The 16,297-nt window shown below is 34.8% G+C and overlaps 1 protein-coding gene across 4 annotated transcripts in view; it reads right to left on the bottom strand.

Annotated features, from left to right (window-relative positions):
* LOC149567672 (Class I peptide chain release factor) overlaps window positions 1-16,297 on the bottom strand; it is a 210,458-nt gene that overhangs the window by 53,736 nt on the left and 140,425 nt on the right. Inside the window, exon 6 of one of the 4 annotated variants that reach the window (XM_089820933.1) lies at window positions 15,661-16,243. The exons of the other annotated variants lie outside the window; for them this stretch is intronic. Within the exon in view, the coding sequence (XP_089677059.1) occupies window positions 16,223-16,243 (21 nt within the window). The 3' untranslated portion in view covers window positions 15,661-16,222. Of the gene's footprint in view, window positions 1-15,660; window positions 16,244-16,297 lie in introns of those variants that run through there. 4 annotated transcript variants of the gene reach the window in all.

Here is a 16,297-nt window from a genome sequence, read left to right as displayed (position 1 = left end):
ACTTAATCTCATCAATTGTTAGTCCTGACCAAAATTTCTCCCAGGTCTGGTATTCGTTGAGACACTTGGCCCAGTAGTCCTCAATATTCAGAACATGCTTGTAGGCATATCCCAACTTCAAGTGGTCCCTTACAAAGTTGACTGGATTGTAGTGAGGCTTGAGAACTTCAAAGTCAACCAATTTGATCTTGTTCTCAAAGCTCTTCGCTAAATTCCAAGCATTGGACCTAGAAGCATAGGAATAGGGTCCAACCACTATGGGGAAGGAAATCCTGGTGATTTTCTTTACATTAGAACACAAGGTATTCACTTGAAGAATTTGTCGACATAATTAGACTAGAACCACCTTGTCTTCTAGATACCTTGGAAGTCTCTTGGGAAAACCATTGTAAGCACCCATCTACAAGTAAGAGAAGCTTGGAAATTGGATGAATGAGCATCCAAACTGGATAATAGCTGAAACTGCCTCTAGCAAAAATCTCCTTCCAAGGCATCCTTGCAATTCCTGGCATAGCCACATTGTGAAGGCATTATTTACTACCATGTACTCCTTGAAGCTTCTTTACAATTGTAGATGGGGGTAGAACTCATATACCTTTGTACGCTCATCATGGTTCTGAATGCTAGGAAGGTCGGGCCACAAGTGGTGAGCGGCTAAGGCATAAATTTGATAGGAGGACATGTGAAATTGTTTAAATCCTCTGGCCAAATTCATCCACGAGGTGAGCTCATCACAGATAATCTGCGCCCAGACAATTTGCATACCCATAGCACAGATAGCTTGCACTAGGAAGAAATGGTGCTCAATGAACTCTAAAATCTCCTCTTTTCCTTTTAGTTTGAGCAGCAAAGAAAGAATATCTACTATCTCTCTATTCAAATTTGTCTCGAACAGGGTCTTGGGCATTTTGCTCTTCTTCGAGTGAGGTGTTTGAAACCATGTTCTTTGCATATCTTCCCGTCTAAGGGTCTTCTCATTGAACATAGACGCGGAAGAGCCAAAGTCAACATCACAATACTCATCTTTTACGAGAATGTCGAATGCGGACTACATTAGTGCCTTGTTGATCGAGACAAGGAGAGATTGGTCAGGAAACAAAATTTGTTTTGTTCCAAGGTCGTATCACTCGATACATTCACTCACAAGCTCTAGTGCATGTACTGCCATTGGAAACCCGGCTGCCTCAACCAGTCTGCTCTCTTTAAGCTTTTGAATGATAGGGTGAATAGGTTGAGAATTGAGTCTCCTATGGAGATGACCCAAATCGTAAAATTTAAATGATGTATCTGTTAACTCCTTCAACTCACTCTCCAGGCCTATTAACTTATCATAACTAGCAGCTCTAATTGCCATATGCTATGATTGCACAGGATGCAGTTCTCGATAAATAGCCATTTTAAAATACTTGGGGAAATCAATTTCAAGCAATTCCAATGAAATAGGTATAGGAATCTGAACGTTGGTGCCACACAAACGAAATTAAGTTCGGCCAACAATTATAACGGCAGGATTTGCATTTAATTCCATGATCAGTGGCTATTTAAACTTTCCCTTCATTTACACACAAAAACTTTTATTTTCGGAAACTCTATTACTTAAAGTGATATTACTATAAAAAAATCACTTAACAAAACAAGTGCTTAAGTTCCCCAATGAGTGCTTTATTTCGCTTTAGATTTTGGAATGCAAAAATACTTGATAATATTAACATATGCGGCAGAGAGAGAAAAACTTAGCTTTTCCACAAACCCACTTTCCTTCCATTTGAAATCGTAACGCGGGAAGTGATCTTTTGATAGCTTGTGCACTTCATTTTTGCACTTTCCGCCCTAAGCATTTAGCACTTACTTTTCATTGAGTCGGGGTCACATCTTCATCATTAACCTTTCCAGATATATCATTTAAGCATCTCCGAAGAATATTCGCACTTTAAGGTCGCTTGTGTTTCTATTTTTAAATCCTTCAGTTAAGTAGCCTTTTTCGTTACCTGGGGATGGAAAACCCCCCTCTTAGCAACATTTCCCAAAATGAAGTAAAGCTTACAACACTTCTCCCTTTATCTCAATCTGATGGTCATAAGGCTAGATCTCGAGCTCAAAACAGTCCTATTAACATCATGCTTCTATTGTTTAGATGCAGAATGACTTAGATTTGGCATGATTCATGGTAACTTCGGAAGCAAAACGAAACACCTTCGCTTCCAGTAGCGTGCAGCGGAAAACCCATTGATCTGCTCTTCCTTTTGGAGGTAAAATTTACCTCTAAAATATGAATGGTCTTCTTCTCGGCTTTGATCCGCAGCTTCGTGGGTCTTTCCATCATGAGATAATCGTATATACAGCTTCTTAATCACTGTCATGGCTTCATCCTTCTAGTACGCACTTGATTAAGTTCATCAAAGAGGAAAACTAGTTCGATTTCTCGGAATCCATAAGAAAAAGGATGTTGAGGCAAGATAGCAGATAGTTAAACACAGACAACCTACTTCTAATCAGGAAGACGCCCAAACATATCCCAACCATACCTAGATCACCTAGACCCTTCGCACACTGTAAAAATAGAAAACCTGCATAGAATGATGGGTAAAGGTAATGCAAGGATACTTGGAAAATACAGAAAGTGAGGTAATCGAGAAAGATGAGAAGTAACCTAGAGGAAACTTAGACATTGGACATAGACCCATTAACTACCAATCACTTTGAACTTTTAGAAAAATACAAGGAGGATTGGAAAGATTAGGAAAGCTAATACAACTAGATATGCAAAAATGGCACCCACTAGTTAAGAAGAGGATTGCATAGCCTATTAGAAAAATTATTCAAAAGAGAAAAAAAGGCAAGAAAGGAAAGAAACAAGAGAGGAAGAGATAGAAAAGTGAAATGGTGAGTATGTCTATGACTATTTTGACATCAAACATTGAAGAGGACAAGCTAAACATAGTTGGAGATGAGTCTCCCTGTCATTTTCAATTCTTTGAACCTAATGTTCAAATTGAGCAAGTGAGAATGCCTAGATAATAATGTTGCTAATGAATATGTTGTAGATTTGTTTTTTAATGAGGTGTATATATCTGCAAGAATATTATCCCAATTGTGGTAATGCAGAATATGTTGATATATTATATTTGAAGACAAAAATGATGATGCTACAAAGGTATATACAAAAGAAATGAAATTTTGGAATCTAAAGGATGAGAGGATGTTGAATAGGAGATGTGTAATGCCTACCCCTAGTTTAGTTTCATCTTTCTTGTAGGCTTCCAGGAGTAAGCCTAAGTCTAGGGGAGTGGATGTATTGCCTACCTCTAGTTGACTTTTCTAATTGTATTGTCAAATTTTTTTAGGCCAGTTTTCTGATTATGTTTTATGATTAACAGTACTTGGTTACCAGGTTTGATTAGATGTATTTCATATTCAATTGATATATATATATATATATATATGTTGAGTTACTCATTTATTTCATGTGTTCATGATTATTTCGATGATATATGTGTAATGTCCCCTTTTTGGGACATTAGAAATATTGAAGTCCAATTTTATATAATGTTAAAATTGACTACGAGAGCATAGACTCAAATTATTAAAAGGTCAATTTAATGTTATATAAAGGGAAAAAAGTCAAGGAGGAACAAGACGAAATGCCAGAAGTTGAAGAGTCACAAGGGAATAGGAGGAAAGCCAAAGGGGAGTCAAAGAGTCCTCGTTTGTGTATTAAAAAAAGAAAGAGGCTCATTCCTAGGCATGCTTGGATTTATTATGTAGATTTCAGTTCTCTCTTGGGAGAGTAATCGAAAAGCTTCAACTTTCAGCTAGTATGAGGACATAGCCCCTTGTGCCAGCAAATAGTGGATGCAAACCCATTGTCCTTGGAGATGTCACATCAGGTGTCTCGTATGCGCTTACAGGTTCGTCTTTTGATGTTCTAATCTGACTGTAAAACTGTGTTTAAGATTGGGTTTTGATTGCTGGTTATTGTATTGCTATCACATAATGCAATAATGTTGTTTTAGGAAGTTTTATGAGAGTGTGCTGATTTCATTCTGTTGGTTTGTAATGCATTTCCATATGCTTGAATGATGAATCTTACTTTGTGAAAGAACAGGTTTATTTATATTGGTAAATCTTCTGGTTTCTATGGTATTGTATTGTGATACATATGCCTATTTCAAGTTCTAAATATATTGCTACAAAAGAAATCCAGTAACTATCTGGTTCAGGATATTTCAATGGTATCAGAGCCACAAATCGTGCCATCCTATGAATTTAGTCAAGAAAACATGTATGACAGATTCTTTTATTTGAGATGTATGTTCAAAAAGGGGTTGTAAAGACAAATCGAACTCCTATCTTGAGAAGGCAAGATTCAAACCCATCAATATTTTCATCTGTTTTGAGATGCTGTTGTGAAAGAGGTGAATGGAAGTGAACAATGGCTTGCAATGGGAATTAGGACTCCAGGCAAAGGAACATTGAGGAAGAACGGGAAATTCTAGGCTTGGTTGAATATGCCAACTCTGCATGGAAGATAAGAAATTAGAAAACATTCTGGTGATTTAAAACAAGGATTTCCTTCCTTATTGCCATCAAGGAACACACGAGGTTATAGGAGGAAATGAAGTCATCACTGCCCAGTCGGGTGTTCCACCAGCACTTAGCAGTCACTATCGGATTGTTGGACTGACCATAGGAGCATCGGGTGAAAGAAAAATATGTCAGAACTCCCGCAGATTGAAAGTTCTTGACAAAGGGTGAGCCTCGATTTAACAGTTATCAGCTGGATGGCGAGATAGGGAGACATTGACTACAATCGGGAGGAGACTTAACGTCACTGCCTGTCATCACAGATTGCATTAAAACTATAACTGGAGTGCAAATAGCTCCATACTTGTGGTCTTCAAACTTGATGGAATGTCATACATCACCAGTCGGGTCACCACCTTGAGACAGGCTGATATTGATAAAAGCCATACATTTGGAGAGGTGCGAGAGATCAGACTGACCTTCAGGCCTTCGCAAGGTTCCAGGTTTCATCATTTCGTGTTTGCGATTTGAAAGACTATCGTTAAATGTTTCAAATCATGGATATGGCTCCATGATGGCGTTTAACTTTCTTTACTTAGCAACCAAAAGACTTGAGAGTTGTTGTTACACATTTCAGGGTCAGAAGAATCTAATTCCTTAGCATTATTATCATCTTTGTAATATTGTGGGCACCAGAAAATTGTCATTACAACTTTACAACAATTTTGATGATGGACTTCATTGCATGCAGAATAGGAGGTATCGAATGAGCAGTGGTCAGAATGATTTTCTCCTAAGTTACCGTCAGTATATATTATGGGTCATCCATCGTGCAATCATTTTCAGCATCGTCTCAATCCCTCTCTTCCACATTCCGTTATGGCAAGTGTGTTTTAATTGCCTTGCTTCTTTATGAACGACGGTTTCCTTCTACAAATTCATGCTCTCTTGATTATGTCGGTTCAATATGATGGATGGCAAAAATGCTAGCATTAGTCCAATAGTTATTAACCGCGATCTTTGAAAATATCTCAGAGCAAATAAAATTATAAAACAAATTGACAGAAACAAAGAAGTTCAGAGGATTCGGCGGATAGGTATTTACACAGCCAGGGTCAAGATGAAGCTGTAAGGTTAGAAACGGGCATCTACATTAACACTTGTTATTATTGGAGGGATCAGAATATATAGGATTTTGTAGGTGTTTGGCCTATATTTGATGCAACATAGTCTCGAGACTCCCGCAAAATTGTGCAAGGTCTAATTAATAAGCTAGAGTCTCAGGGTGCATTACCTAGAAGCAATTCCAAAGTTTCATCAATTGTCACTTGTTGTGGTCAAAGTTACTATGTTTTGAGTTTTTGACAGATTTGTGGAGTACTGTGACAACTTTCTGTACACACTTTTATGTGAAGTTCATAAACGGACATTTATTTCTAATATTATAGCCAACCCATTACCGGCATCTTTGACAGAGGTGGTTAATCAAAGTTCACATGCATCGACATTGCTTGCTGTGACAAAGGCCAGGATAGCACTTGAAAGAAGGCGGTTTCTAGAGGGTGCAGCCATAGGTTTGCGCAGACAAGCATTATGGTCGAGCTTAGCTGAGGACATGATAGCTGAATTTCGTGGGCTCTGTGCTGAAGAGGCGTATCTGCAGCAAGAGCTAGAAAAGATTAAGGATTTGAAGAGTTCTAGAGCTAAATTTGATGAGGATGTTAAGGACAGATCAGTTTCTGTAGATCATAGAATATCTGTTTCTAGAGCATCATGCCTATGGGATTCCTTAATGAATCACACAACTCAACATGAGGAGCTAGCTTCTGGACCTATTGAGGACTTGATTGCACATCGTGAACATAGGTATGTTATTCAGGATCCACATTGCATGCAGTCCTTGACCGTAGCTCAAGTGTGGCTCCTGTGGATTGTTTATCATCTGAAAAGGAAGATTTGAGCCACAGACAAATGCTCTAGGAAGAGAAGCATCCTAGTGGTTTCCAGAATATAATTAGAGAAAGGCCTAATCAATCTTTTCCTCAAATTGAAACACAAGGTACAGGGAGGAGAAAGATTTCCAAGAACTTTGATTGGAAACTTATTAGCGATACTGAGAAATACATGTTCTTAGATGATGAAAACTAGAGGTGGAGGAAGAAGACACTTTATCCTCTTTCACGAATGAAGTAGAAGGATCCTATGAAATGATATTTGAAACTGGACCTATGACAACAAATAAGTGTATAGAGCCACGAAACAAAGAATGTCTTTCTAAGATGGTTAATGCAGAGTTACAATACCATGAGGATGTTCAGTTCAATAGTAACTCAAAAATATGTAAATAGGCACATGATCAACATAATATGTCAAATGTCGGTGACATCGATGGTCGTCAACAAAATCCAGCACAAAAAAAAGAGACATTGTACGCATTTGAAACTGAAGAAACAATGAACATGCCCCTCAAAACATTTGTCTTGTTTGGAAATTCAACTAGCAATGCATTGTGCGAGTTGCTGAAGGACTATATGAAACAAGGAGCGAACAACACAAACTCAAAGACAATTCCAAAAGCCAAACATGAGATTAATGAGATTGAAAATTCATACGCAAAATCATCTAATTGCTATGGGGAAAAGCAAGAATTTCAAAATTATTCCAAGAGACATGTAAAGACAAGAAGCAATACTGATGTAAAGAAGGTTGGAGATGATAGCATAGAATGTGATGAACATAGATGGTGCAGTCCGAAACACGAGGACACAAAAAGAAATTTAGAAATAGCTGAATATTCTAGACTGTGGGGACCACAACTAGTAGAGATAAGAATAGAAATACTCGACATTTACAAGGATTATCAAAACTTTCTACCTGAGTTCAAAATGATTTATTCATTCAGTGATTACTTGGAGCTTCATCTAGAGCAACAAAATAAGACGGACATGGCAAAAAGAAAGTACTTTTATTTGGTTCAAGATCTCCTTGAAAAAGACTAGTGCAAAAGTTTGTATGAAGAATTTACAATAGGCCAAAATCACTTAATAGAGGATCTTGAAAAAGAAGAACAGTCAACCACCATTTGTTTACCACATGGGATAAATAGATTACGCACACAGACAATAGATAAGAACAACAAAACTCCTTGTATTATTCACATATGCCAAAGACATTACATTATGTTGATGATGATTACAATGTTTTCCCATAGTGTACATATACTGTTCCGAAGAACCTTCCCAAAGGGGTCCGTCAGCTACATAATAAATAATTACCATCTACATGCTAATCTACTCGTCGGCTACACAATATCTACCGACGACATCAACCCGTTAGCTACACAATATTTACTGACGACATCAACCCGTCGGCTACACAATATTTACCGACAACACCATTGATTTGCAGCCTTCTCGTGATCACGCAAAAGTTGTTACACAGGATGCAAGTTTCTTCGTTGGTGAATTGGAGGTTAGCTTTAACAAGCAGATTGATGAGATAAGTTGCACACGAGGTAACAGCAAGTCGAGGTCCTTGTATGATGAGACCTTATATGCAAATGATAACATGGCAACACTTTGGCTTTTGCATACAAATCAAGAGAACAAGGGAAGGAATATCTATGATTTTAAGAGAGGTGATGAACCATATATTCTTGATGTCCATTACATGGAATTGGAGGAACAAATTGAGACGACAATGCAAGACAATGAACCATGTCAAGATGACAACAATGAAAACCATACCCTAAAGAACTAGTTGAAGGTTAGTGAAGACATGGTTGTGGCCTCCTTGGTACATTATGACAACACTCACAAAAAGGTTGAAGATCTCTACAGGATGGTTCAAAAGGGAGTGGAAGGAGATTGACTTGTTGCTAATTTGTAGGTGATCAAAACAGCTCTTGAAACTATGAAATCGGATTATTTGTATTTGCTTTCCGATAAGGATAACATCCTTAAGGTTGCTGAAATACATGTTGATCAGCCGGAAAAAGAAAGGAATGAGATTATGGAGATCAATAGGGAGCTTAAGAATAGCCATGAAGCATTAGATGATGCTCAATTTTCTCTTCAAGAAGCAAAAAATCAATTTAGAATCACAAATCACTCTCGAGAACATGAGGATAAAGAGAGGTAGGAATTTTTCCTAGAGGTAATTAATGAACTTGATAGCATTTAACAAACATATGATTTGGATAGTTGCCCCAAGCGACCAAGTCCCAAAACTTCATATCACATTCAACTTATAGACAACCCCTTGTTTGAAGTAGATGTTTGGTTTTCCGATAACCCACTTTTTGAGATAAAGGAGACAGTTCCTCTTGATTGCCATGAAGAGGATGATTTTGATTTCAGAATTTTGGATCCGGGTGCAACTCCTAATAACAAATCTTGGTCACAAGATGGGAGTGGTGATTTGACTACGATTGTGCATCATGGGATCATTCCTAATAGGATTCATGATTTTGCACCATATAGGAGTTGGTTGGATTACATAAATCATCCGTTGGATAGATTTTGGCGTATTATTGATGGGAGTTATGTTTCAATCTCAAGGAACGGGTTTTTAGCTTCATTCTTATTCATAGTACCTATGTACCCAGAGGTTGTCCAGTTTGACGATGACAGTATGCTATTTGATGCACCCAGGGTGTTACTCTCAGTTTTTGAGCCACTTGTTTATTACGTCATCTATTAAGGTCAGATTGTCACCATCTACTAGATTATGCATAGTTCATTGATACATTTCTATCTTATCATATTGGTTGGCTATGACAACAGGGTTTGGGATCTAGGTGTTGATCATATGCATTTATGGCTTGTTGAGGACTTTGTTGTAATTCTATTTAGTTTGAGGTCGGATACAATGATGATCAGAGTTGTACAACTTACAAGTGCAACATTATTTCATAGAGTTATATGGGATCCAAGGACCCGGTTGTCGAATGGATTGCAAGGTGACACATTGCTTCGCAAGATGGTCGGATTTGTTTTCAGATTGTTCTATAAGACTACATGTAGACTCATATGGGATCTTGGTACTAATTGCTTGAGGACAAGCAATTTTGAGGGTAGATTTGTAATGTCCCCTTTTTGGGACATTGGAAATATTGAAGTCCAATTTCATATAATATTTAAATTGACTATGGGAGCATAGACTCGAATTATTAAAAGGTCAATTTAATGTTATAAAGAGGACAAGAGGTCAAGGAGGAACAAGATGAAATGCCAAAGGGAAGTTGAAGAGTCACAAGGGAATAAGACGAAAGCTAAAGGGGAGTCGAAGAGTCCTAATTTGTGTATTAAAAAGGGAAAGAGGTTCATTCCTGGGCATGCTTGGATTTATTATACATATTTCAGTTCTCTCTTGGGAGAGTAATCTAAAAGCTTCAACTTTCAGCTAGTATGAGGACATAGCCTCTCGTGCTAGCAGATAGTGGACGCAAACCCATTGTCCTCGGAGATGTCACATTAGGTGTCTCGTATGCGCTTACGAATTCTTCTTTCGATGTTCCAATCTGACTATCAAACTGTATTTAAGATTGGGTTATGATTGTTGGTTATTGTATTGTTGTTGTATAATGCAATAACGTTGTTTTAGGAAGTTTTATGAGAGTTTGCTGATTTCATTTTGTTGCTTTGTAAAGCAATTCCATATGCTTGAATACTAAATCTTATTTTGTGAAAGAATGGGTTAATTTATATTGGTAAATCTTTTGGTTTCTATGGTGTATTGTGATACATATGCCTATTTCAAGTTCTAAATATATTGCTGAAAAAGAAATCCAGTAACTATCCAGTTTGGGATATTTCAATATGTTCATTTAATGACTTTCAATTATTTAATGATGTTAGTTAAATGAATGATTTATATGCAGTTTCTATGTTTACTTATCCCATACTTGCATGTGTGTGGTGTACCTGTTTGTTTTACTTTATGATTGATGTTCTTGATGTGGTTGAGGGAAGGAGTCGTAGTCACCTGCTAGTCGGGATCTACACGATGCACCACTCCCCACCATTGCCTATTTAGTTTAGATTATATGTGTATGTACATGCATGGATTTTATATAGATTGCAAATACCAAGTATCGACTTCCTTGAATTGCCAGGATGAGCATACCCTATCGCAATATTTGAATGGTATAAGTGGAAAGATAATTCTTGAGTCCAAAATCCTAATCTTAAGCCAATTGTCCTAAAAAGTAGAACAAGTATCTGATTTGTTTGCCTTTCTGAATTCGTCAAGTGACGTGAATTCATGATTTTGACCTTGGAGTTTGAATCTGTGCTTTGTCCTTCAGTTGAGTTTTCGTATTTGATTTTGTGGGTCTGTTGTGATTTTATGTTATAATTAAATCAAATTCAAAGACAATTTAATGATTTAATTTAATGAAAATTTAATAATAAAAATTTGATATTTAATTATATTTAATTAATTGAGAAATTAATTAAATATATGAATTAAATTTAAATTTTTTTATTAAAGTTCTAATTTTGTTGTATTTATATTTATTCAATTTAATAATAATTTATTTAGGATTTTTATTTTAATTAATAAACTATAAATAATATTATTAGTTAAATTAATAAATAGTATATATAAAAGCGTCTCATGATTTAATAAAAAAGAGAAAGTATTAATTTAATAAAGTTTATTTTAATTAAATTGCAAAAAGTTGTGCATGAAATTAAAATATAATAAAATAATAAAGGGAAAAGGGTTCTCACGTGATTGGACAATCGAAGCCCTGATTTAGGGAAAAACTCTTTATAAGAAATTTAGAGTTCATTTCTCAATTACCGAGATTTGGAGGAGCGAATTTTCGAGAAGAGATTTTTGAAGAAAAAGGGAATCGCTTGTGAGTTATGTGCATTCGGTGGTTTAACATCAGATTCAGGTACGATCTTGTGGGTTTTGTGCAGTAGATTCATTCTTAAAATATTTGTCTTCTCCATGTCTTAATGGATCTTGTTTCAAATTATATTCGGGTTGAAACCCTTGTGTATGCATTTGATGGTTCTTTGTTTTCGGAAACCTCTGTAAAAAAAAAATTGAAATTAGAAACCTTCGTTGTGTAAATTTTATAGATTGGTATTTTGATTCGTGCTAGGGTTTAAAAATCGAGAAAATATTATAATGTTAATAAATTCGATTGGCTGCAAATTATTTCTCTATCAGAATTATATTGAAAAGGATTTTATTTTTTTTTTAAAACAAATTTAAAAAATTAGGAACCCCAAAGATTGAATATATAGATTATCAATTGATTAAAAGAAAAATTGTATTTATTTATACCAAAAAAATAATAATTACTAATGACAATAATCAGTGCATTGGAACCTATGCAAGTATTCGTTATTTTATTTTATTTTTTGGGAGACCACTCCAAAAATATATATCGCAGCCCATTTACTCTCCATTGGGAAGGCTTTTAGTGAATAGATGTCACCCTATGGTGGGCCGCCCAACCAATTTTTGGGGCTTCTGTTTTACGGGAATGCCTATTTTAGTTTAATTTTCAAAAAAAAGCAATCGCATGCCCATCTTTCTCATGGGTCTTACTCTCCATATACTTTTTCTTGTTCTTTTCTAAAAAGTTTAAAGTGGTTTGGGCACATGAGCCCACCCCATATAATTCATGAATTTATGTCCATACGTTTTAGTTTACTTGTTTTAGTATTTGATTTATTAGTTTATTGAATTTAAAAATTTGATTTACTTTAAAGTTAGTTTAAGATTTTTAAAAAGATTAAAAATAAAATAAAGATGTTGTTAATATGTCATTATTATTTTTAAAGTACATAATTTAATTTGAAATTATATGTCTTTTGATTGGCTGATTTATTTATAATTTAATAATATTTTATATTATAAATAAAGTGTTTATTTATAAGTGCCTAAATAAGAGATTTTATAAGAATGTTTATAATGTGTTATATTTTGTGAGTAAAAATTGTTAGTATGGAAGAGTAATGTATGAGAAGGGATTTTGTTCCTAAAATTTAAAATCAATTTTATAGGTTTATTTTATTTGTGCATTGAGGATTAAATTGTGAAAATTTCATAGCCATCTTTATGTCAAGATCGGTTCTTGTATTGTGGGTGCATTTGGGAGGTATGACATGCTTTCTATCAAATGTCAATTATTTTGTTAGATGGCCACAAAATGTGATAACCATAGTTATATTAAGCCTTAATTAACTTGGTCACCCTGCTTCTTTTGATGATAATTATTATTGCAATTAAATGGAAATAGAGTTTGTTAGGAAAATAGAAATTCTTGAAATCTTTATCATTTGGAAAACTTATAGAAAATGAAAACTTGAACTCTATTTGTAAACCGAACATAAATGTTTTCAAAAAAAAAGATTTATGAAACTACTTTTCATGTGATGTATGTTTTGCCTTGTGTTGGGTTCGGGTTTGACTTAGTGCTTTGACCCGTTAGGATGTTTACCAGAGGCTTGGGAAGTTTGATCTATGATGATGTTATGTATCCGATCTTTTATACTTGACCATTGTGATGAAGTCACATGTCTTTTTTGATGAGTTTGATCTGTTGGTTGTTATAGCTTTCCAGTTTCTTGTGTAGAACTGAAGTGAATGGTGTGACTTTTCTAGTATAACCTTTGAGTCTTCGATCAGTTATCTTTGGATTGCTTCCCAATTGTTTGTATAGGATTGAGGTGTTTATGTGATTTGTTTTTGGTGATGTCATGTTATATCATGGTTTCGTATGTGTACTTGATTTTGGATCAGTCCTGTTAGGATGATTGTATTGGTGAAATTTGTGATTTTGACCAATGATATTTCAATACTTTCTAGTTGCTTGTTTAAGAACTGATGTGTGGTTTATGGTTGTATGAGAGCTTCTACTTTTGTTGAGCTTAGGGTAGGTTATCTGTATGTCATGTTGGGAAGTGGTTGCCTGGGTAACCCATTGTAAGTTGTTTTAATAAGTGATAATATTTCATCAAATGAGTTTAATATAAATTAATAAAATACGGTGCCACATAAAGTCACTAGGAGGCCGGAGTCCTGAGAGACTGCCAGGGCAACCTTAGAGTTGACTTGTTAGTATGCCTCGTTTGTATGAAAGGATACTAATGCCGCATAGAAACACTAGGGGGCCGGAGTCCAGAGAGGTTGTCAGGGTAACCTTAGAGTTGGCTCATGTAATGACACTTGCCCACTTAAATGGTAAATTTCCTACGTGTCTTTTTGCCTCTAGGATTAGATGATACTCATGTCTTGGTACCCTTTGAGATAGTTTTCTTTCAGATGATTCCTTGAACCTAGATTTTGGTTACGACTTTTGTTTTGATATTTGTATGGGTCTTGAGTTTATCTCCTCAACGCGGTGGGAGTGGGCCATTTAGGTTCCACGAGGTCGAGTGGTAGTGCATTTTTTTAACCATTGAGATCCAACAATTCGATGTCGTGGCTAGAGTTCCTTGTTCTATATTATCTTTCATTTTGTTCTTAATATTGTATTTGATTTCATAGATCTTACGAGATGATGTAATCTATTTTACGATGTATATTCTTTGAGTTTTTCATACCCTGTAACTTGTACAGTGGATGATTATGCATTTTGGTTATGCCAAGTGGCAACTTATGTAATTGTATATTTATTTAAATGGATTCGTACTTATGATTATTCCATGATGTGGATTTTGGTTATGTTTAGGATTTGGTATTTAATTAAACTTAAATGTGATTCAATTTCATGGGCCCTTAGGAGATGTAATATGTTTATGATGGTTGTGTGTATGTGAGTTATTGCTTCCGCTATATTATATTTGTTGTTGTTAAGTCATTATCTTTCAAAAAAAAATGTTTGACAAACTTAGTGAAACTTTAAGTTAATTTCTTTTGGGTTCCTTGGTGGGGCATTACAAGATGGGTTAGAAAAAAAAGAGGAAGAGGGATCCAAGGACAATTGTAAAGATGAAGGACAAATTGCCAAAAATTGGAAGACCAGGAAGGAGTGGACTTGAATTTTCTTTTCTTTGGGTTGATAAAATTTATATTTGGTACAATGGGAAGGATCAAATTTAGAAAAGATGCATTCAGAAACAACTTGTAGTAAGTGCGATCTTTTCAACCAGAGGAAAATGATGCAAAACCTTTTAGCAGTTTTTTAATATTTCGATTTTTTTTTGCTTTTTAAGAAAGTTGTTTTTATTAATAAGTAACTTAGAAATCTTTTTCCAATTTCGAATGTTAGTTGGTAGTTCATCTTTTCTGAGTTTTAGGAAGCTTCATGGAAAAAACTCAGCTTTTAAGGAGTTGTTTTAAAAATTACCAAAAAATAACAAAGAACTATTTTTGTGAAAAATATTTTTAAAGTTACCAAAAAATAACAAAAAACTATTTTTTGTGAAAAATTGTCAAAAATGGTAATTTTGGATTTGTACTTAAATTAGTGTTTTCTCTCATTGTAGCAGCAGAGGAGTTGGAAGATTAATAGAGAAAATTTTGTAATTTTAAATTTTTGTCTTCTCTTTTCTTCTGGTGTTATTTCTATCTTATTATGATTCTTGTTTGTGGTCAAAATTGTGCTGCATCACAATTTCAAATGAAATTCTATTCTCACTTTTAAATTTCATGTTGCAGAGACATCTTTTCATTTCAAGCCGTTTGACCATTCATTGAACTTTTAAATTTTAATTATATTTTAATTCAATTCTTTTATATTTTGATTAACTTTATTCATATTCTTTTATGTTTTAATATTATTATTATTTATTATCAAATCCCATTTCAAAAAGGGAACATCACAGAAATCAAACCCTCTTTAGTAGTTTGAAAACGTATGTTAAACCATTACACTTGAGGAAGAAAACCCTCTTGCTCCTTGAGGTAGTTTCACCTAGGAATCAAAATTGTGCAAAGAAGCTGATCACTTAATTCCATCTTTCAGTTTCCTACACTTCTACAATACCTCCTCTACAGTACTATTTGGCAACCATAGCTACAATGCATTATCATTGTGGCAAGTGCTTGGAACAGAAAATTGTATCAGCATATGAGTTCTTGCATTTTATCAAGTACTACATTGTTGTTTGCCTCTGAATGTTTGTAATTATATAATTAATATTCAACAGTAATTTATTTGATAGCAGATTTAATATATTGTTGTTTCTATCAATAAATTAAAACAGTTCATGATGCACAAATCTGGATTGAAGGATAAGTGGCAACTTGCTATTGTAATTACATTGAATAAATATTCTACTTACTAACATAATCCAGAGGCTCTTGACCGTTATATAGATGTAAACCTCAAAAAAAATTGCAGGGCTATTGAATTACTAAAAAAGGCATTTACACAATAGAGAGGGCCCTTACCCCTCACTTGACTTACCCCAAAAAAAGCTTGGCTTAAACATCTTACTGGAGTTTTGCCTTTCAAATGATGCCAATGTGAGCCAAGTTTTCCCTTTTTCTCAAAAATAAAGATTTCAAAAGATTCCAAGATGCAAGGATTCGACACTTTTCTAATCCATTCTTTCAACCTGGAGAAAGATTCTACTAAAAAGGATTTTCTTAAAATGTATTTTTATGATAAGAAAAATATAGGAAACTAGTACCTTATGGAGTTCAAAAAATAATTATGTTTTCCAAAGAAATTAAATTCACTGTTAAGCAGAATTTTCAAGCCAGTCAGACAGCTCTAATCCCTGCATCAGGCTTTCATATGAAGGGCCTGCAATTATTACCTTAAAAAGAATCAAGAAAACTTTCAATTTGGTCTATATCA

The sequence above is a fragment of the Cupressus sempervirens genome, chromosome 3 (assembly GCF_028749045.1).
Source record: "Cupressus sempervirens isolate cs-2001-9-10 chromosome 3, ASM2874904v1, whole genome shotgun sequence".
Classification (NCBI taxonomy): Eukaryota; Viridiplantae; Streptophyta; class Pinopsida; order Cupressales; family Cupressaceae; genus Cupressus; species Cupressus sempervirens.
Note: the sequence above shows the minus strand (reverse complement) of the source record. Positions and strands in the feature narration are given on the sequence as shown.